Below are 23,926 nucleotides of genomic sequence, written 5' to 3'. Positions count from 1 at the left end.
GCATTTTTTAAAAAGACTTGTATAACAGACTTTATTTAAAGTTTGTGCTTTAATTTTGCTGACATTTTGGGTTTGCTCTTTTTTTTTTAATGGTTACTTATCTTAATAAGTCTTAAAATGTGAAAATCTCTGATTATAAGTTGTGGGTGACTTTGTAAGTAGCTGTAGTCTGAAATCATTCCCGAAACTTAGGGGGAAACTCATGCCTTTTACCATAGCCTAGTTTTTCTATTACATTTTCCTGCCACATGGGACAGCGTACCTAAAGTCAAATGATCAAAGACGTTTAAGGAAAAAGAAAAAAAAGAAAAAAAAAAGATATTCAAATAAAATGAACCAGGAGTTCAATGGCTAACTTCCCTTATGTCTCCTTTGCTTTGCTGCAGATGCATTTTGATACGAGAAAGCCCAGTTGGGTGTGCTACTTAATGTCACCCATACTTACGCAAAAACTTCAAAACTTGTGTCTCAGCATTGAGACAGGTGACTGTTCTAGAAACTTGGTGAGGAAATAAAGCAATTCATTATGCTAGAGTCACATTTTTAGTTGGACATGGAGTCCAAGGAATTTTTCTTAGACTCTAATTCTGCCTCCTGATAACTGGGTGACCTTGGAAATGTCTTCAAGTATCTGTTCTCTTTCAGGTGGGTCACAACTCTTTGGCCTTCTTGACTCAGATGAAGGGTGGGTAATTTGTAAACTGATTGTAGCACCATATAAATATGTTGATGTTATTATCCATTGGAGGTTAGGTAAATTTATTTTAATTTTCCATGGTCACTTTCAAAACCAATGAAGTCTTTCTTGTATTTTGAGTATAGTTGTAGGCCCCACACATATACTTACTAAGACCAGGACTCCCAAGAGAAATATATTCTGTTCAGTTTCTTTTGGGAATACTGACTTAGTTTTTACACCTCTTAAATAGTTCAGTTCTGAATTTCTGCCTTTCAGTTTTTAGTGATATTAGAAATCCTTATAAAATAGTGTCTATTCTGGTTATACTCTTCATTTGTAAGTTAATAGAAGTTAAGGAATGAAGTGAGAAATGGAGATAGAGCAAGTGAGCTGTCTGTCTGTCTGTTGAACACTGGGGATTAAGTATCCCCAGTGCTCAGAGGGACATTATCACTGAGTTAAATCCCCAGCCCTTTTCATTTTTTTATTTTGAGATAGGGTCTTGCTAAATTGCTGAGGCTTACCTTGAACCTGCTATCTTCCTGTCTCAGCCTCCCAAGTCACTGGGATTACAGGCATGTGCCATTGCATCTGACCAGAAACTGACATTTTAAAAATTTTGAACCTTGTTTTTGTCTCTGGAAGATGTGCCCTTTTTGTTGGCAGGGGACAGGAGGCACAGAAGGATACTAGGAATTGAAGCCAGGGGTGCTCTATCACTTAGCTTCATCCCCAGCCCTTTTTATTTTGAGATAGTGTCTCACTAAATTGCTGATGCTGGCCTTAAACTTGTGATTCTTCTGCCGCAGCCTCTTAAATAGCTGTTTACAGGCGTGCACCATCAGAGTTGTGCTCTTAATAGAATGAAAGTTTATTAAGCAGTTACTATGCTACATCAATATACTTGGAGGATATGAAAAAAGACTAAGTAAGATTTAAATTTCATTAAAATTTTTAAAATCCATTAAGATAAGGAAATTCAACTTTTATCTTGAAATAATTTCAAATCAATAGAAAAATTGCATTAATAATGTTAAGTACAAAATTTTCACATGTTGCTACAGGAACCTTAGATACTGAGTCTCAGGTCACACTGCTTCAGGTATTGAAAGGGGATAGATGTTTTGTTCTTTTTTTCTTTTATTTCTCCTCCTTTCACATATTTTCTAAAAATGAAAATGCTATACACTTGAAAGTGCTGGGGCAGATGAGAAGAAGTTCATGTAGGATGTCAGTCCCTTGAGTGTATTGGTTATGTCTGTAGAAGATTCTCTTTTTTCTTGCCTTTTTTATTTTCTTCCCTGCGATAGAACCTTGGGCCTCACACCTGCCAGGAAAACACTCTACCATTGGGCTACATCTTCTGTCCTTTTTGTATTGTTTTTGAGACATTCTAAGTTGTCCACGCTGTTCTTGAACTTGCTGTTCTCCTTCCTCTGCCTCCCCAGTGGCTGGGATTCCAGGCCCATGCCGGCCCGCCCTGCTAGAGCTGTCCAACTTTTACCATAGTTTGTGGCCTTGGGTTCCATGGCTGGCATTTTCTGAGGGTGGAGGGGAGCCCAGCTATTCCTCAAGCTAGCTGGACAGGCACTCAAGGCCTTGCGTGGTGCTTCACTATGCCATGCTGTGCCATTTTTTTCTTCACTTCACTCTTCTCTGAACCTTAATTTTCAGCTTTGTCAGCTTGCTCAGGGACTACAGGAATAGAGAGGAAAGGAAAAAAAGTGAAGTCTGAGAAGGTACAAACTTTCTATTTGAAGTGGGGTCTTAGTCAGAAAAGCCCTTTAAGAAGCAGTCTTTCCCTGAGCCTTGGAACAGAGTGCCCACCCCCAGCATCTGTGTTATTATCTGTGCTTCGACTTTTTATAGGTATGTTTTTTTGCACTGATTTTGAAAAATTTAAAACTTATAGAACAGCTATAATAATAATACAGAAAACTCATATATTCTTTGCTCAGATTCACCAGATGTAAACCAGTGTTTCATCCCATTCTATTCAGTTTCTAATCATTATCAAACATTTTTTCTGATTTTTGGGGGGAGTAGATTGCCTACATCATACCTTTTACCCTGTACCTCTAATACTCTGCTGTATATTTCCTAAGACTAATACTATTCTATGTATAACCACAATATTATTATCAATGTTAAGACTTTAATTTTTATACAATTCTTTTTAATTAAATATCTATGTTATAGTTGTATTAAATGGCTCTGGTACCAGATTTAGTCCAGGATCACGTGTGACATTTAGTGGGCATCCCTTGGAGCCTTTCTGTGTCTCTGATTCAGATGAATATTTACAACCAGAGTTCTACATGGAAAGCTCTCTTTTAGGGCATCAGATCAGGAGACATAAAATTTCCACTTGGCTCCCATTAATATAATGTTGATTTTGATTACCAGGCAAGGTGCTGTCTGGATTCTCCATTGTATGTCTACTGTTTTTTACCTTGAACCTACTAAGTGTGCAACAAGCTTCCCTTTATCCTGCTCCCAGATTCAGCATTTATAGATCATGCTTGCCCGAATCAATTTTTATTATTTTGGTTGCTAAATGGTGATTTTCCAGCCTCACCACTCCTTCTGTATATGTCACACTGCATTCTTCTCCAAGGTAGAACCTCCTCTTCCCAGCTATCCACCCATCAGTTCATTCATCTTTAGTATGGACTCATAGATTTCTGCCTTTTCAGTAATGCATAGTTAATTCCTGTCCTTAATTATTTTGACGTTCATATAGTCCTAGAATTGGCTAATGGCAGTCTTTTCAAACCAGTTCTGTGTTTTCCTGACAGATTCCCCTCTTATGCTCCTTTGCTCTTTTGACATAGTAAGAGATTCTAGGTTTACCTTATACCTCCTTTGCTTCAACCCAAATGAGCCATTTCTCCAAGGAACCCAGATCCCTTCTGGTCTCAAAAGACCTGGATACCACAAACTCATTGCTACTGGTGTGTCATTGCTTGATGACATAGTTAGGAAAGAGATATTTCAAAAGTCATAGATTCATACTGGTACTTTAAATTTCTTTTTAAAAATTTTTTATATTTATTCTAATTAGTTATACATGGCAGTGGAATGCATTTTGACACATCATACATAAATGGAGTATAACTTCTCATTCTTCTGGTTGTACATGATGCAGAGTTACACAGGTTGTATAATCATATATGCACATAGGGTAATAATGTCTGGCTCATTCTGTAATCATTCCTGCATCCATACCCCTTTCCCTTCTTTTACCCGCCTCTGTCTAATCCAGAGCACCACTATAATCACCCCCACTTTGTGAATTAGCATCCATGTATCAGAGAAAACATTTGACCTTTGGTTCTTTGGGATTGGCTTATTTCGCTTAGCATGATAGTCTCCAGTTCCATCCATTTACCAGCAAATGCCATCATTTCATTTCTTTTTTAAGGCTGAGTAATATTCCATTGTGTATGTATACTGCAATTTCTTTATCCATTCATCTGTTGAAGGGCCACCTAGGTTGATTCCGTAGTTCAGTTATTGTGGATTAGCTGCTATAAACATGGACGTGGCTGTGTCACTGTAGTATGCCGATTTTATGTCCTTTGGATATAAACCTAGGAGTGGGATAAATAGGTCAAATGGTGGTTCCATTCCAAGTTTTCTGAGGACTCTTCATACTGCTTTCCAGAGTGGTTGCACCACTTTGCAATCCCACCAGCAAAGTATGAGTGTACCTTTTACTCCACATCCTTGCTAACATTTATTGTTGCTTGAATTCTTGATAATTGCTATTCTGACTAGAGTGAGATGGAATCTCAATGTAGTTTTGATTTGCATTTCTCTAATTGCTAGAGATGTTGAGCATGTTTTCATATATTTGTTGGTTGATTATATTTCTTCTTTTATGAAGTGTCTGTTCGGTTCCTTAGCCTATTTATTGATTGGATTATTTGTATTTTTGGTGTTAAGTTTTTTGAGTTCTTTATATATCCTGGAGATTAAGGTGGTACTTTAAATTTCTAATTCCAGGATCCCATAAGGTTTTTTCCTTATCTTTGGTCTTTTGACTAATTTCTTTTAAGTTTGTTTTTAAAAGACAGTTAATTATATATACTTTATATATAAAAAATTCACCCTTTTAAAGTATACAAGTCAGTGTTTATAGTATCATCACAGTCATCACCACTTCCAATTTTAGAAATATTATCACCCGAAAAAGAAACCTTGTAACCATTAGCAGCCACTCCCTTCTCCTCCCCTTTTTTAGGCTCTGGTGACCACTTTCTGTCTGTGGCTATTTCATGTAATTATAATCATATAAGCATATAATTTAAATATAATGTATTTATATATAATATATAAATGTAATCATAATGTGTAGCCTTTTGTGATTGCCTTCCTTCACACATAATGTCTTTAAAGTTGTAGAATGTGTCAAAACTTAAATTATTTTCATGGCCAAATAATATCCCACTTATGGATATATGACATTTTTCTTCCCTTTTACCTTGGACATTTGGGTTGTTTCCAGCTTTTGGTTATTATGAATAATGAGCCTATGAACATTTTTATACAAATTTTTGTATGGACACATGTTTTCATTTTTCTTGGGCATATACCTAAGAGTAGAATTACTGAATCATATGGTTACTCTATGTTTAGTGTTTTGGGTAATTGTCAAACTGTTTTCTAAATATGTTGCTCTTTGGCTTTTAATATTTTGCTTGCTATTCTATAAACTTGATTTTTAACTGATCAACAATAAGATCCTTGCTTCTTCAAAACATAAATCTTTTCCTGTTTTGATTTTTTTATTTTAAAAACTTTTCCCAAGAAAAATGACTTTGGAACCAGTGAAGTTTTGACTAATATAAATGCATTCAGAGAGAAATGTGAAGCTATATTACTTAAGAATCTTTGGTGTAGCAACAAGTGTACTTTATTAGGAGTCATGTGGAATTCTGATTCTCTGAATACTTCTGTTCTTTGCAATACCAGGTTACTGTGTCACTTGGCAAAGTGCTGTAATTAAGTCACCTGTAAAGAGGAATGACACCACTTGTCTCTGTCTCCTGGGATAGCAAGGATTATAATAGAAGTGGGATGTGTGAAGGTCCTTAAAAGTTTGAGTTGTGCAAATAGTTGGTATATTTGAATTTGTATGACAGTTTACTGTTTGTGTGGAAGAGAAAACACTTTAAAAATACCGAAATAGGAAAGAACTTGTATTTCTTACATCTAACTTAGTTTTGAGTCTTTCTATGAGTAAAGTTTAAGACCAGTGACTTTTTTAAGACCTCGATTTGATAAAAATCCATCCTCCCTTACCCCAGCATTCAGGATTAAGCTTATTTCTCACCCAACTTTGGCCTGAAAACCATAACTTAAAATACACATGACCACTGCATTCAGAAACTGATGAGATATAGTAGAAAATATTATTTTGGAAAATGAATCTCTTCCATGACTGCAGAAAGCACTGAGACCACAATAGACTGTAAGGGAAAACTTCCTGAGGGAGTGTGTAGCCAGGAGTCCTTGCCTGTAGCCTTGGTGCCATCATGAACACCTCTGCCTCCTAACATGCCAGTCCTTGAGGATTATATTTCTGGATTCTACCTTGTAGCCAAAACTATAATGGGAAGAATTACTTCTCATTCTAGAAGTAATGCATGCTATGCTTGGAGCCATAATGAAGTGAAGACTTGACTTGGATTGAAGTAAATCATGAGTGTCATTACTCTGTAGTTACATCATGCGTGACTCACAAGAACAGAGTTTGGTCTCAAGATGGCATTTTCCCGATTTTTAGTTTAGTTTTCCTCTTTCCTTAGCTCCATGACCCAGTGCCTCCCCTTCCCCCCCGCCTCCGCCGCCTTTTCTTGCTGTTAAAAACTGATCTTGCTAAAAACTGCTTGTTCCTTCTCTTTCTTTCCATAGAATATCAGTTTACTAATACCTTGAGGTCAGGATGTGTTTCTTTTTCTATTTTATTTTCCTTCTTTGTGTCTGCATGGCATCTGGTGGTATAGGAGAGTGATGAGGAGCCTTCCTCTGCTCTCCCAGAGGCTTTCATGCTCATGAGTGTTTCTGCCCTTTCTGAAAAGTGCTATGTCTTTGCATAGGCTTCACAACGCAAGACTCCTCGAGTTCAGTTCTACCCCACAATAGCTGTGTGAATGGGGAAGAGAGACTTTTGTAAAATGAGGGAAAGACACCCCTCTTTTGTGGCTCCATGGAGACTATACAGGCAGCCTCTTCTTCCACTTCTCCTGTACTCTTTCCCGTGCTGTTCTGCACCTTTGGCCCTTAAGTTCTAAATAAAAGAACACTAGTGCAGATTTCATTTATGCTTCAAAGAAGCTGCAGACAGAATTCTGTATCTCCTATCAAGCTCATAATTTGCTTCCTTAGAATTATGATTAAACAAAAAAGTTATGGAACTTTCACTATTAGAGATTTCACTAAAAGCACTTAAAAAAAATAACAACAAATTTTACCTCTTTTCTTTTTTCCTTGTGGCATTACTTGGGATAGAACTCAGCACCTTGCACATGCTAGGCAAGTGCTCGACCAATGAGCTATATCCCCAACCCTTCCCATTGTTTTCCTCTAGTATTACCTCATTTTTTAATGCTTAATTTTTATTTGATCTTCTCAAGCCCTAAGAAGTGAGGTCATTTTTCATTCGGTTACTGAAACTCGGATGTTAAAGCACAGAGACTCTTGAGTGTTACTGAGTGACCTAACCTTGCTAATTGAGTACCCTGTGTACTGAGCATTTTACAGGTACCATCCTGTGTAGTCTTCACAGCACCACAGTAAGAGAGTAAGTTCTGCTTTCTGTATTTCACAGATGAGGATACTGACAAGGGCTAAGCCTAAGGGGATCTTGTAATCTGTTACCCAAGCCCCAGGACACTTGAATGTGAAAGGGTGTGCTATGATTGCTTTTTACTCTAGGAAGACGGGGTAAACTAGGATGATCCCCAGCAAGCCAGAACATGAGTCCCACTTGAGTAACCTGCCCAAGTTCACATGGCTAATCCGTGACAGAGCTAAACCTAGGTACCAGGCCCTCTGACTCCAACTCTACGCTTGCCCAACCTGTACATAGGGTCTTGTCACATTACCTTTGGCTCCTTGGTTCTGCCAGCCACTTCTAACTCTAGAGTGCCTGAGCATGTCAGTATTTCACAGCCCAGTGGCTTAGGCCTTTGCCGTGAGCTCCTGCGCGCCAGCTGTTTGACCCACTCACATTTTGTCCTGTGCTGTGGCTGCTGTCATCACCACCTCACAGAGGACCTTGCTGCCATCATGGAAGCAAATTTCCTGTGGTTGGTGGCAGGAGTATGAGCATATTAGTCCCATCTTTTCCTCAATTGCTGATTTAAGGATGCCGTCTACGCTGTACCTCAAGACTCTTAGAATCTAGGCCCTAGACAGAATGTACGTGAGCAAGCAGAAAATGATGGTGGAGTGTGATAAGTGCTGTGGAGTGCCAGCCCAGGGCACACAGAACACACAAGAGGAATCCACAGCCCAGATGGGTCCTGTGCCTGGAATACATCCTGAGGAAGGTCTCTCAGCAGAGTTCTGACGGATGAGTGGGGTCAGGGAAGGAAAAAGACATTTGGGGTATGGTATGGAAAGTTTTGGAGAGCATGGACATGTGAAGAATCACAGAAAGGAGTGACTTTGAACTCTGGTGTTTTAGATTGACCTTGGAAAAGTTACCTCATTACTTTGATCTCCTTTGCCTGTAGAATGGGAATTCTACCTGCTATGCAGGGTTTGTTTGTGTGCTTTGTAAATGAATTCATGTAAGGCAACCCAGATCACTGCTGGCTTATATTTTTGTCATTTTATTTGGGCAACTAAAATATATCGTTCAACAGTTTTTATGTATTAGTGGATCTTGATGTAAATAATAAATTATTTTGTGCTAGAGACATTATGTAAATAAGTAGGCTAAATGATCTTGTTTTAGTATAGCTAAAATTCCATTATTCAACACATTCATAATTTAAGTTGTAAAATACACATTGTTTCAAATTGTAAACCTTAATTTCTTTAGAAATGGTCCATATGGGGTCTTCTCACTAACGGACTGTTTCCTGTTCCCCTTCTAGGCAGTTTTTATGGTTGGCCCTGTGATATGTGTTCTCTTACCAAGATGATTGTCATTCTTAGGGAAATTTTTGTATCTATAGATATCTTGTGTCTAGAGGCCCATTCATTTCCAATAAAACATTGTCTTGGGAATTTTTTTATATTCTAAAACATTATGTACAATTAGGCATAAAAATATTCCCATCATTTTTTTTGACATGGCTAATGCATTTTTTTCTTCTAAGTACAGATGTTATAACTTATGTGACAATCCTTCTCTGAGTACTTACAAATATTAGCTCAGGTGCTCCCCGTAATGATCCCTCATGATAATAGCAGGGGCTATTTATTTTCATTTCTCTTCTACAGGTAAGGAATCTGAGGTGCAGAGAGGGGAGGCTAAGGAACTTGCCCAAGTCACACAGGTAGTTACAGTGGGTCAGATTCACACCCAAGTTGTAGCTTTAATGCTTTCTTACCTTAGTGCCCCCCCTTTAAAAAAAAAAAAAAAGATTGGAACCTAAGTGGGAGAGTCTTGGTGTGTCTCACATATACGTACAAGCATACCGATTTTTTGGCATCACGAGGCAACAAAGTTAATAAAATATTTTGACTAAAACTAGAACTAGCCAGCACACCTGTGTTAATTTAAAAAGTTTAACAACTACAGCCCACCTGTTGAACATATATAATAATGCTGCTTTGATGTATTGTAGAGTTTGAAAGCTGTGTGCATGATGAGGCATCCTGAAACCAGAAATCTTAATACTTAGGGTTTTTATTAAATTTAGAAACTGTTAAATAGTTTGAAAACTGAATTGGTGTCCCCTTGGAAAATACAGGCTTTGTTGTGTCAGCCCTTTGTTCTGGAATGCAGACTTAACAGCCGGGGTGATCCTGAGGGCAGGACTGGGCCCCCTGTTGTGACTAGTCTGAGTTACCCCTCTGACCCTTAGGACTGTGCATGTAGAGGGGTGTTTCTGCCTCTTAACTCACAAAGGTGATTTCTTAGATTATAAGGTCGCAGACTCTATTCGTCCAGTGATCACTTATTTCCTCTCCCTGACTTCCTGACTTGTTTTCTTAGGGAAGTCAGTTGTTCTTTGAAACTCCCATCACATTTTAATCTTGAAGAAATTTGTAACATAGGAAATAGTTGAATCCTCACTAGAAATGAAAATGTGAAATGCTGTCTTAAAACTTCATGGTTGGGATTATTAAAATTATCTCATTTCTAAAAATTTATTAACAAATACATCAATTAATAACTGGATTTTGTGTCAAATATTGTATCTACTGGGATTATTGTTTGTAGTAAACTTTGTTTCTCTGGGGAAATTTTCATAAGGATTTTTAAAGCTTGCCACCCATTTTAACAACTTTTGTTAGATTTTGATTTTTTTCTTATGTGATTTCAGTGTGGTTACAACAAGAAATTAAAGCAAGAAGGAGAATTGTCTTTAATTCTTTTGAATTATATTAATGAGAATGTTGCGATTAATTTGATAGTGAAAAATACCATGTAAAAATTGACATTTAAGTCGTAACTTGAACTGTCCATGTTCTCTTCATGCCCTTTCCTTATGCATAAAAGTGCGAGCTTAAGAGGGAAGCTGAGAAACAAGCCTGATCTTTCAGATTTCCTGACTGGTTATTTCCTTCTGATCTGTATTATTTATATAGAACCAGTGCTCAGGGGTCATGATGCATCAGTGGTGCAGTGCCCTCTAGCTGTATTTTAAGGAACTGGATATACAAAATAGTAACTAGCATTTATAATTTAGTTTATGTATTTTTCAGGCTGCTGCAGATTTTCATAATTCTATTACAGAGGAAAGCTATTAAATAGGAAGTAAATGGCAAGGTACTTTGGCACTTGGAACAGAGCATTTGATCTTTAATTGGTCTTAAGTTTTTCTTTACTAAATTCATGAACTGAGGGTTTTGCTGGAGGTGAACAAGCCAGGCAGGTGATTTTATGATTCCTAAGGTATTAAGTTTTTGGTTGATGCAAAGGATACTTGACACCATCAACATAGAATCAGGCAAGAGGATATTTGTTTGCATGATTTGACTTTTTTCTCATCAAATTGTCCACATTGTTGTCCAAAGTCCACTTAGAATTTTAAGTAGATACTATCAATGAATAGTTTAAATTATTTTCTTTACAATTACTATTCAGAGGTAGTTCCCCATTCAAAAGTTCTTTGCAAAACTCAAAACTTAAACATTTGTGAAAGAACCACTCATCAGAGTGCGTAACTTACTACCTACAGATTAAAAGCTGGTTGTATTTCCAAAGTTTCAGATAATTTTTCCTTCAAAATGCATTTGTTCCTATCAAAGAAATACATTCCTTTGTAACCTGCTGAAATTTAAGCAGATTAACCAGGAGATTCTAAATCTACCTTGACTGCATTTGCATGGCCCATAAGTCAACTATACCCCAACAGTAGATTCTCATCTTGATCTTAGTACATAAAACTAAGATGCCACTCAGTTATGGGCTTTCATTAACATAGGGAGCAGTGTATTCCATATTTTACCCAGGCCCCAAGGCAGATAGTTTTTATGGACTCTGAAAGGTATTCTTTGATTGAAAAGGTTACTGTTCTCCCATGAAGAAGATTTGGGACTAGGAATGGTGGTGGAGACTTCTATGTGGAAGAAAAGGAGGTTCATTTTATAATCAAATGTTTTGGCCTGTTTGTGGTGGTAACATTTCTCACTAAGACATTTTTCCTCTGTGGTCTGATCTCAAATAAGGGGATGATGTTCCTTGGAAGAATTTATAGCTCCATGTAATTCTGTCTTCTTGCCATTGTTTTCTAGCATCCTCCTGGACAAATAGCAAGGAAATACAGCTCCTGCTCCACTATTTTCCTAGATGATAGCACAGTCAGTCAACCAAACCTCAAGTATACAATTAAATGGTGGGTATACAGATTTTTGCTTAACTGAATGCCTTTTCTGTTTCTTAAACTGATGGCTAAACTGGTTGGTTAAGGGATCTGGAGTAATAAGATTGGTGGGGAGAGGGAGCTATAGGTGGAATACTGACAATTCAGAAATTCTTTTTAAAAAGTGACTTTTGCAGTTAAGGTGTGGGGTTGTTAAATATTTGTGCATATTACTTACTATTTACATAAAACACCAACATTTTAAATTATTTTAAATATACATGACCTAAAATATATTTTTTATTTCTGTGTATATTTTTTACCCTTTCATTTTGATTGAAACCATCCTGCCATATCTTTGATATTTTACCTTCCTACTAAAACAAGACTCCGTTAGTACCAATTTAAGTTCAGGGCTATAGTAGGAGGCCCACCTGGCACAGTGAGAATGTTCTTGGTCAGAGCTGGGAGATCTGACTTTACTTTCCCTAACAAAAAGGATTTGAGTAGAATCTTTCTGTGGGTTTTTCTAGCTCATTATTTTGAAGTAGAGTTTAAAAGGGAGAAAGTAGAATCTTTGGGTCATATCCTTTCCCTTTGAAAATTTTGGTCTTCTCATTAAGAACCAGGAGAATGCTGGTTTTCCCTATAAAGTTTCCACCTTATTGAGCATTGTGAGAATAGTCACCTTTGGTAGGGATCACAGGATAACTTGATGTGCTGGGGTCTGCAGCCAGCAACCCAACTGTGAAAAATCTGGGATATTTTCTCTCTCTACTTGTTTAAGAAAGTACACATTTAACAACAATACATGTTAGCATATGGAATAAGTGTTGAAATTTCTAAATATGAAGGATGCTATTTCCATGACCACATTTTCAGATTTAGAAGCCCTATTCTGAATGGGACCACATGTGATAATCATGGATTCCATTAGACAGTGAAGACTGCAAGCATCTTCTGTGGACAGAGTCCAGTCCGGGTGGGAGGTGGAAGACAAGACCACTGGGTGAAGTTGCCTGATTAAGTAGTTCCCTTCTCTCCTATAGGGTTGCATGCTTCCAAGATATAAACGGAAATGTAGCCTCTTCCCTCATTGCCCCAGCATTTAGAAGCATGGCAAATGTTTTTTACTCTTTAGCACTTTGGTCATAACCCAAACAAGTGGGAGATGGTGATTTTGCCAGAAGGATTCTGGGCATAAACCCAAACAGTCAGCAGTTGCAGCTGGGAACAGACACATTCTAGCTATGCAGTGCAGCTGTCTCTATGACCTTGCACAAGCCCTTACTACCCTTGGGCAGAAACTTACTGCTGGTATAATACCTCTTGGAAGTATTTTCTAGATTAAGTCCTCAGGATTTGTGGGAGAAAAGTGAGAAGTCCTGAAAATCTGTGTACCATGTGGCTCTTGGCACCTGCTTATGCTCTGAAGAGCCCAGAATTGAAGCTGCCCATTTTGCTGTAATACTGAGATCCTCTCCCCAGGCAGTAAGGCAGACTAGAGGAGAAGGATGATCAGTGGGAGCTCTTGAGATTCATAAGTAGATCTGATTCAGTTCTCAACCTGGACACTTGGGAGCCTTGTGGGAAAACTTGGTGACAATTTATAGTTCGTTCCTCAAGTATGGAAATTGCAAGCACCTAAGTTACAAATGTGTGTCTATGTAAATGATCACTATTCCAGCTTTAGTAGCACCAAAGAATCAACTGGGAGCTTAAAAAGCACACTGACATTTGATGTCCTTTGATATCTCCTGGAGTGTGGCCTGGGTGTCTAGAGTTTTCAACCACCCTCAAAGATTAGGCAGCCAAGGTTGAGGACTCCTGATGTAAGGGATAAGTTGCCCTCACCCACCAACACTAACTGCAGTTTAATGAGTAGAGGGAAAAGAAGCTGAAAGCAAGAACAGTTTAGGATTAACTGACTAAGAGACGAGTGCTCTTCAGAAACAGAAAATACATCTCTGCACCTCCCAAACTTGAAATTGCTTTAGTCAGTAGTTCAGTTTCTTTAAAAAGCACCCTTAAAATGTTTGGGATCGGAATAGGTTAGCCCTGACTGAAGTGGTGCCATTAGAATTCTTCTGGTGAAATCACTATCTCTCTCACTTGTTTTGTTTATGGCCAAGAAGTAAAGAAACATACACAGGTGTTAGCAGGTCTGGCTGAGTCAAGGGCCTTTGATACTATAAGAGGTAGGGGATACACTAAAGGAAGAGGATCTCTATGCCAACCCAGTCTACAGTTTTGCATAAAACTTACCCTATACCTCTTAAAACAGAAATTCCTGTTATCCTTTTTGTTTTTGTTTTTGTTTTTTTTTTTTTTTTTGCTTTCTTTGCCTCCCTAAATCCAAAACACTCTTACCCCCAGTCCTTGACATTAAAATTGAAAACAACATTAAATGACATTAAAATTAAGTCATTAATACTGTAGTTCATCCTGGTTGTGGTCATGTGAGCATCCATGGACTGAACTTGCATCCCACACCCATTATAACCTGGTTTCTGTGAGCAAATGCTCTGAGTTCCAAACCTCTGATTCGTTCACTGATTTTTTTTGGGAGACAAACCATTTATAAATTGGGGATTAGAAAAATTAACAACTTACACATTCTAATAAGGCTCAGGGTAGAGGGTTAAGGGTAGTCAAACAGTAAAAAAGTATAAAAATTTTGGACACTCAAACAATGCTCATTCTTTTTGTAGGCATAATTTCTTATTTTGAGAACTTGATTTGCCTGTCTTTCCCCTAAATGCCAACAGCTGTGGTGTGAATTTAAAGTTTGCCAACTATACTCCATGCTCCACAGCCAACTCTTCCCCACCAAATTCTGTAACAGTTATAAGAATTATGATCAAAGAAGAGTGGAGTGTGATAGAGTCTGTGGTCCTTTGCCTCTGAGGGTTAAGGAATAGATAATTGCCTGCCACCTTCATCTCTGTGGTCATCCCTTCTGTGCTACTAGAACTACTACTGCTTGATTTAAAGAGGTCTTGGGAGTGCCATATTGTTTGCTAATAACTTAACTCTAGGAAAGAAGTAAGTCAGGTGCAATGCCAACAATCACAAATCTCTTATATTTTCTTGGGACTAAAATAGCATTTCTTTCTTCCTATAATATATGGCAAAAGCAGCTAAGCAGACTTGTTAGTCCAAATGTACTTCTGTTTCCCAGATTGACTCCAGACCATCCTTAGTGAAATCTCACCATTTTCTGAGGATGTGGCCAAACTGACCAGGCTATTGAAGCTGGTCATTTGGAGTGAATCCTATAGTCTTGGACTAACCAGGTTGTCCACTGACTACCCTTTCCCCAGTAAGTGCTCCATTTAGAAAGACCAGCTAAACTGGACTGTGCTTGAATCCTTTGTACAGGGTTCTCACTTTCCAGGATATAACAGAAATTGGCCTGCAGAACAACTCTTTCCTCTGGATGTATTAGGCCATAATGCCCAGTCTTATCTTTGCAGATGACTTAAGGAGTTTCTTTGGAACCCTGAAGATTTTCACCCATTCTGCACACACGAGAATATCTTTTGATAGAGGAACAATGATAATAATAAAAATTTTCACTTTAGAAATTTATATTTGAGATAATGCTTTTAATGTATTTTATTTCATTTGATTCTAATAACAACTCTGTGATGTGGGTTGTATCATCCTAATTTTATAGGTAAGGAAATTGAGAGGTAAATTAGTACTAGTAAGTGGAGCTGGGTTTTGAACCCAAGTTTGTCTGACATCAGTCCAGGGACATTTCTCCTGTGTCATGTTCCCTTGCAGGCAAGAGCAAAAAATATTTTCTTCCTAATCAATCAACTAATCACTACAATAAACCCAGTCATATGAAACATTCCATTTAAATCTGACATTAGATTAGAAAAGCAGTTCTCCCAGTTTGAATATTAAATGAATAAAGCAGTAATCCCCCCCATCCCAAGAGGCAACATGGTAGAACAAAAGAGCACAAAACCATTTAAGATAGAAATCTTTGCATCTATTTTCTGAAACTGAGTTTTTTCATTAAAAAAAAAAAAAAAAAAGGATCAGTAGCATCCACTATTTTCAGTAACAGGACTGGGCTATTAGTGTATGTGAAAACATTTTATAAACCTAATAATAATCATTTTTTTTAAGCTTCTGAAGCCCTTTCACACCAATTAGAATTTCCTCATCAACTTAGATGCTTTGGAGATGTTATAAGAAAGAGAATCTATTACCATTTTCTCATAAGTACTCTTAATACTTACTCAAAGCATTTGAATGCATAGATCTAGAAAGAGATTTGGAAAAATATAAGCTTCATGTTAGAGCAAGATTAGCTGTCATCATGTTGGGCTGTAGGTAAACGGCTAAGCTCTTTGGAATCCAAGATGCATGTTTAAATCTCTGAACTGGTGGCTCTCCAGTCATCTGTCTCCATGTTGGTTTCCTGCTTGGGAGTTTCATGCTTTGAGAGAACTAGATCTTTGAGAGAACTACATTATCTGATATAGCCAATTAGCTCTTCTTAGAAGCTTAAAAATTAAAAAAAAAAAAAAAAAATTTTTGTTATCAACTTTGTACATTTTAAAGTAAAGCAGAAAGAGTGGAAGAAACTTGACAGTTTATAAAAAAGGGAATTAGAAAAGATTGGCCAGGGCTGGGGTATACTTCAGTGCTGGAGCACTTGCTTGGCATGTGCATGGCCCTGGGTTCAATCCTTTGTACCACACACATATGAATAATTCTGCCAACTTGAATATGTAATCAAAACACTGCTTTCCTATCCAGTTGGAGAACATTTATTTTCCCCAAAATATTCAAAGTGTCAACAAGAGTGAGATGAAACATACATTTGTGGGGAGGTGTGTTGATAAAGGCTTTCTGCAAAAATATTTGGTAGTATGTTGGGAGTCCTACAATTATTAATGACTGTAGACCAAAAAATTCCAATTATGGGATGTTTTCTTGTGGAAATAATGTAGTCATGGATTGCATAAATTTATGTTTGAGAATGTTCACTATGGTTTTAATTGTAATTGATGAACATGAGAAACAAATGTTCAATGGTAGGGGGCTTGGTTAAGTACATTATTCAACAACCAGGTAATGAAATATGATCAGCCATTTGAAATCATGTTTTTGAAAAATATTTTAATGGTCAGAAAAAATTTTAACATGAAAAGACTAGAAGTGGGACATAAATCTTTTGTTTATATATATAAATAGACTATAACTACATTTCTCAAGCTACTAGCCATTCCTTTGGGCAAAGGGATTATTTTTCCTTATAGTTTCTATATTTTCCAAAATGTATATGCTGAATATAATTTATATGATGAATATATTTCATCATCAGAAAACATTTTATAAAAGAAAAATTCAGGGAAAGAGAACACAATTATTTATTAAATTGAATTTTTAAATTTTAAAATACAATATTAAGATGGTGCTAAAAATAAGTTACAGTGTCATTTTAGCAAGTGAATGAATAAAATGTGTAATTTGCCAAGAGGTTATTGATTTAAGAGAAAAAAATAGCAAACCACTGTAGGTAATACATTTTTCTGGTAGTTATAAAGAAACTAATGATTTTCTAAATCTTGGGCAATGAGTTGGAGATTTCTAAAGATGTTTAATTTGTACCACCTGCCTTTTACATAATTCCTGTATTTTAAAATGAGTAAAGCTTAAAATTTCTTATAGAGCAATTTGTTTCTAAATGTCACTTGAAGTTCTGTTGTTTCTAGAAAAGATTTAACAATTCCTAGGAAGAGTACCAGCCTGATTTAATTTGAAGAGTGGATTCTCTTGAGCAGCATTGTGAATGAAATGGCATTATTCAGATGGGTTGTTTGACTTTTATTTAAAATTTAAATATTGATGTTCAGACTGATAGCAGGTAACACCTGAAAGCTTGAATATGCTGGGGAAATGTTGAATTCCTGTGTTTTATTTTACAGTGTAGCTCTTGCAATATATTACCACATCAAAAACAGGTACGTGTACAATTAACTTTGTACTAAAAGCATCACACATCTATTATGCTTTTTCTATTGCTTCCTATTGTGTTCTAATTGCCTCAATATCTGAATTTTATATTTTTATATTTTCATGGAATTTCTAAAAGTAGTATACTTTACCAAAACTTTCCAGGTAAGTACTGAACTATTTCTGAATCAGAGGAAGCCAAATGGGTGTTTAAGATTGAAACCAGCAAAATGGAACAAAACTGCTTGATAATGTTCAATTTCCTCTTCATTCTTTATTTTCTACATAATGTTTAAACATTCTTCTATAAAATGTTATTTTAAAACTTTATTATCAGCAACGTTAACATAAAAAAACTAAATTTACAATTTGAATTTTGGTGTACACTTAGGCATACATTGTTGGAGTCCTCTCTGATACAAGTGTATGGCAGTGGTTCAGTTAATTTAAAAAGCCATTTCAAATAGGGAATAAAACAAAAATGTACCTTAAACATTTTATTCCAACATAAAACATGTAAGAATACATATATTTGCGAATTTTTAAAAATTAAATGTCAAAATTGTTGCTTCAGGCTTGGGACATTTAGCCATGTACATAATTCATCTTTTCCAAAAATGTTTTTCCTTGAAAGTGAGAAATTTAAAAGACATAAAACATTCTGAGTGTAGACTCTTTTAGGTTTCGACCACATCTAATCTACAGCAAATTTATTTTTAGCGATTTTTCTTTTATTGAATTTCAGAGTCACTCTTCCTGTAGTCATATTTCATTAAGGAATAGTTATGTATACAATATAGCAAGTACAATTGGTGTGCCCTAGTTTGGGAACAAGCAGAACGGCCATATATGGTAGGAATGGATCTCAGCTGGTGGGTCCAGATCACCTTCAGCCTGTTCCATGGGGAGAGACAGTTGTGGGAAGTTGGTGAGAAGTGCATGGTGGGTGGGAAAGCTTCCATTGAACTGTGTTCTGGGAAGACAGATACCTGAAACAAACATCTGGGGACATGTTCTCTAGAGTGACTTATTTTCTAGGTTGTAATTATGATCATGGTTTTATATGGTCTTGAGAATTTTGGATGTAAGAACTTAACAAATGGTATAGTCTTGGAACTCTTGAAGTAGAATAACTGGAAGTATAAATTTTACATTGTTACTTCTATGATAAAAGTTCAAAATTTTTAAACATTTAAGCATTCAATAACAATGTAATATCATTAGTGAAACCAAGATGTGCTTTCAAACCAAATTTTCAGTAGCATCTCTAAGAGATTTCCCAGTTCTTGATTTATATTCCCGTTCTGGGGATTGAACTCAGGGATGGGCACACACTGTGTCACTGAGCTGTACCCATAGTTCATATTTATTGGTTTTTAGACTTTTATGATAATCCCAAAGTAAGTTAGCCATAATTGATAATAGTAAGCAATTTTATGAAGTGTTTACTCAAACTATTTTCTTTTTTACTTGTATTATGTCATTTAGTTTTACTAACAACTCCAAGAGGTAATATTGGATATAAAATATCCAATTTTGACAAATGGATATAAAATATCCATTTTATAGATAAGGAAGTTGAGGCACAGAGAAATTAAATAATTGGTTTAAGATGATACAATTGAGCAATTGAGAATTGAACCCAAATAGTCTACCACCCAGAACTGTAATCATTTTGTTCTCCTCGATCAATGGTGATTGCATTGGGCCAAAAGTGAGTGGACACATAGAAAGGTCACTTGAATAAAAAGCATTTGTGAACAAGCAGGATTAATCTGCAACATGGAACCTGCAGTCTCTGTGGAAGTGGAGGCACAACTGTATAGACCTCCTCAGTAAATCATTTTGGGCACTTGTGGTGCTGGTGGTGATAGATCCATTAGCTTGAGATACATGAAAGTGAAAGGAAACAGTCCACTTCTCAAGAGGGTACAGTTTTCTCCCCAGAGTCAGTTTAGCTCATGTTCTTCACCTTCATTTGTATTTCAAATCTCTGTTTTCATCTTAACAATTTCTTAAATTTTATTTAAAATTACTTCTGGGGAATGTATCTCTAGAGTGCTAGATGACTTTTCAGAAACTCTCATTTATCAGGAAAATTGAACAGGGACCTCAACTGCCTGAGGAAATTGGCATAGGGTGGTTAAACCAGGCTTTGTCTCTCACAAGACTGTAAGGAAGGCATGGAACGCTGCTGGTTCTTCATAGCTGAAAGTGTATGAAGCTGGTGCTGCACTCAGAAAGAGCTGTCTCTGTGCTTTCAGACTCTACCATCAGGTTGAACCCTTCTTTCACTTAGGTCTATCTCAGTCTCTGCTGCCCATGTTCATGTTTTCAGGTATAGGTGGATACAGGCGTTCATGCCCAGTGTTTAATACAGTCCCTACTGTGCAAGTGCAGGAATGAAATTGGGCCATTTTGTTAGCCCTTTCTTTTTTATTTTTACACAGATGGTAAATTTATAAAGCAGAAATTGTCATGTTTGACATGCTGGATGTGTGTTAGGGCCAGGTCTGTAAACCTTCTGATGTTCATAAGCCTAACTGACATTGAGAGCACAGAATATGGTAATTCTATGCTGTTACCCATAAGCCCTGGTTTCCAAATTTTGTTTTTAAAGAAAAAATTTTAGGCAGAACAGATGAAGTGAGCTATCACTGGTGAGGTGCAGATAGTTCCTGCAGAGGCCAACAGCCTGAGGCACTCTATAGACAGTGAAACCACCACTTTAAATGGTCTTATGCATTTACCAGCCTGGTAACAACCAGCCACTCTTTCATAGGCTTATAGATTATTGAGTGAATGAATAATCACTTGATATATTTTTCAACATAAAATTATGAAACTTAATGCAGTTGCCAAACTGCATGTTGTGAATGTTGCATGCTGATCTGTAGGACCCATTGAATATTTGTTGTTACTCTTGGACTCCTTTCCGTCAATTGTGATGTGGTAATGGTTTAGCTAATCTGTTAGCCTTTGCTCAGAAATAAAATGTTTAAGAAATTTAAGTCTTTTGGTTATATTTGGTTGATTTGAAAACTCAGAAAATTAAAATCTAAATATTTGCTTCATTTACCTAAATGTTTCAGTTCATTACCTTTATGTCCATGTAGTCTTTAAACAAAAATACTTAAATATTGAATCCAAGAAAAACAACTCATTATTCACAAATAACCAAGAGCGTCTCTTAAATTTAGCACTGTTTCTGTCTCTTGAAATACAGTTGAATCAAAATATGTGTTTGTTTTATTTTGAATGGTATTCATTCTTACATAAAGTAAACTCGGTTTTTCTACTTTTTTTCCCACCAGGGACCCAGATGGAAGGATGCTCTTAGATATTTTTGATGAAAACCTTCATCCTCTTTCGGTAATCTCCAGTGTTTCATGAGATTGTTTATTTTTTGTTTGCTCCTGTTGAGTGACCAATCATCTGAAAATATTTCCTTTCTCAGAAATCCGAAGTGCCACCAGATTATGACAAACACAACCCAGAGCAGAAGCAGATCTACCGGTTTGTTCGAACACTGTTTAGTGCTGCTCAGCTGACGGCTGAATGTGCCATTGTCACCCTGGTGAGTGCATTTGGGATGACTACAACCACCTTCACACTGGCTGGGCCTGAGCCTGTAGCTGTAGTTCAACAAAGTGGCAGTGAGTTAGGGAATCTTTACAAGGTTACCCTGGGAAAACTATGGTAAAACTTTCAGTGGTATCTTTTCTGGGAGATTAGAATGTGGATCTCCCAAAGAGGGTGTTAAGTCTGTTGCATAGTTCCCACCTAAAGTCATTTGTGGAATCACATTCAGGATCAGTAAATGCTGAAGTGTTAAGTGCAGATAAATAGAACATTTGACTGAGGGAGAGTAAGGACCAAGGTCACTGCCTATTAACATCTCGTTTCCTCTTGTTCATTCCCTACATTGATTTTAATGACCTTAATAAGGTCTAATGATGCATATATGCACCCTAAGATGTATGGTATATGAATGATGTATTTTGTGATGAATATATTCATCCTACATGAACACCTGTGTGGGAAGGAGTATATATATATATATATATTGCTAGCCTCTGATTTGTCAATTTTGTGTAATTGCATCTATATGGACAATTATATGAAAGTAATCTGCATTTTAAGAGGAAAAACTAAAAATTTATTCTTAGATTCTTAGAACTTTATAGTCTATTTAGATCAAATCTCATTTGGGAAATAGATTTAAAAGTGAAATTCATTGTCCCTTACCTTTTACATTGTGTGAAACTCGATAAGAAATAAAACTTTTTCTGATTTGCTCTCCTATAGATCAGAATATCATTCCCTGTAGTTTCTGAGATTATTGTCTAACAGAAATTTTACAGGCATCTAGGGACTCTTAAATATTGAGTCCAAGAAAAACAGCTCATTATTCACAAATAACCAAGAACATGTCTTAAATTTAGCACTGTTTCTGTCTCTTGAAATACACTAAGAGCCACACTAAGAGCTTTGTGCCCTTGGATTAATTCAAGAGTAAACCAGTTTGCCTATTCATTCATCTGCTCATCCAATTGTTGGTTTATTACCTCTCATTGAACTTGCAGACTAAATGGTAAAACAGACATTCAAGTAATCATTATGTGATTTGGAATGATTATAGTTTCTAAGATTATAATTGAGAATTGTATTTATTTTTTCCCCCAACAGGGTTTCAGGTTCTTACAAAAATACACAACCCAGCAATAGGGTTGTGACTTTTTTATGTAGGGAAATTGGGTTGAATGGCTGAAAAATCAGATGAAACCATCAATGAAATTAGACTAAAATTCATGCCATAAAGAAAGATTTATTTTGCAGCTGTGAAAAGTGGTGGGAATTTTTCTTTTCAATCTTTAATTCCTGTGGAAAATTTAAGGCCTATGACCTGATATTTCCGTTGTTATATTTATTATTTAGAGCAAAGAAGAGGGTGAGTGACCTGTGGAATACAGGGCTAACATTTAAATCCCTGCAGCTCACTCAGTTTCTGCAGATGTCTGGAGAGAACATCTAAAGTACATCCTCCATTGCCCTCTGATGTCACTGAAGGTGACAGAAGGGTTGACTGGTTCATGTCTTTGGAGTACGTGGGAGTGGCACATTTTTGTGAATAATTGTAACTACTGAAATCTTCACTTGCTATATGAGGTAAACTAGTGGCTTAGGTAGGATACTGGTTTGTATTGGGGTTTTGTGATGACCACCTGGAGAAGAGCAGTTTTGGAGTTCTCTATGGTGACTCAGCACTGCAGCCATTCTCTGGCTGTTGCTTGCCTTGATCAGGATGCAGTCTGAATGCTGTGGGCAGAAGGTAGGCAGATGCATACTCTGATCAGAGACCCTTGTATCCCTACGAGTTAGAAGCAGTCATTCAGGGTAGATGTGGTCTAGAGTTAACCAAGATAGCATTCATCCTTGCTTTGTTCTTGGACATATGTTTGGCAGATTACTGGCATTCTGCCAGGAGGAGGCAGGGGAAAGGACAGCAGTTAGCTGTAACCCTCCTGTCCATAAGGAACAGGACTACAGTCTGCTTGTGGTAAGAGAGCCTGTGTCCCTTCAGAGCCTTATTAACCCAAAGCCAGGTATTTCACAGTTTAACAGACTTCATTTGAAAACAGAAAATATAGGGTTGTAGGTGTAGCTCAGTGGTGCATTTCTTGCCTAGCATATGTGAGACTCTGGGTTTAATCCCCAGCACCACAAAAAAAAGGAAGAAAAAAAAAAAAAAAAAGGAACAATAACTTAGCATCACAAGTGTATAATTTTTAGCTTTTTAGAATATGCTAAAAGCTCTCTTAATGACATTGACACATGAGGAAACTAAAATAGAAGTGAGATAATTGAATTGCACCTTGCTGAGCTAGGTTAGTATTATTATTATTATTTTACATGAGGACACTTTATATAATGTTCTGAGCAACAGCCGAGGGGAACTGGAGCCATTGTGGGAGGTAGGTAGAAGGCCATAGCATCTATGTGGTTACCCCTCTGGGTGGCTCAGTTTTTCTTACAGGAGTTACTCAATCTGGGTGGTTCTTAGAACCATTGACAGATGCCCATTTTAGTCCATTATGTAGTACTTGAATGACAAAAGAAAGCTCACCCCCTATCTGAACCAGGCATCTTTGGTTGTAAGGATAAGAAACCCACACAGAGAACACAGAGAGGCCAAAGCAGGAGACTTACTGGAAGTTACAGAAGTATCCCATATATCTCTTGTCCTTGAGAGTCATAAATACATCAGATCATATAA

The 23,926-nt window shown here is 36.9% G+C and overlaps 1 protein-coding gene across 2 annotated transcripts in view; it reads left to right on the top strand.

Moving 5' to 3' along the window:
• CCNY (cyclin Y) overlaps positions 1-23,926 on the top strand; it is a 239,846-nt gene that overhangs the window by 182,680 nt on the left and 33,240 nt on the right. For both annotated transcript variants that reach the window (XM_079107713.1, XM_079107714.1), the window contains exons 4-7: positions 11,603-11,703; positions 17,622-17,657; positions 20,964-21,021; positions 21,107-21,226. In XM_079107713.1, coding sequence (XP_078963839.1) covers positions 11,603-11,703; positions 17,622-17,657; positions 20,964-21,021; positions 21,107-21,226 — 315 coding nt within the window. The remainder of the gene's footprint in view (positions 1-11,602; positions 11,704-17,621; positions 17,658-20,963; positions 21,022-21,106; positions 21,227-23,926) is intronic.

The sequence above is a fragment of the Sciurus vulgaris genome (genome assembly GCF_902686455.1).
Source record: "Sciurus vulgaris genome assembly, chromosome: 12".
NCBI lineage: Eukaryota > Metazoa > Chordata > Mammalia > Rodentia > Sciuridae > Sciurus > Sciurus vulgaris.
This window is presented reverse-complemented; position numbering and strand designations above follow the sequence as displayed.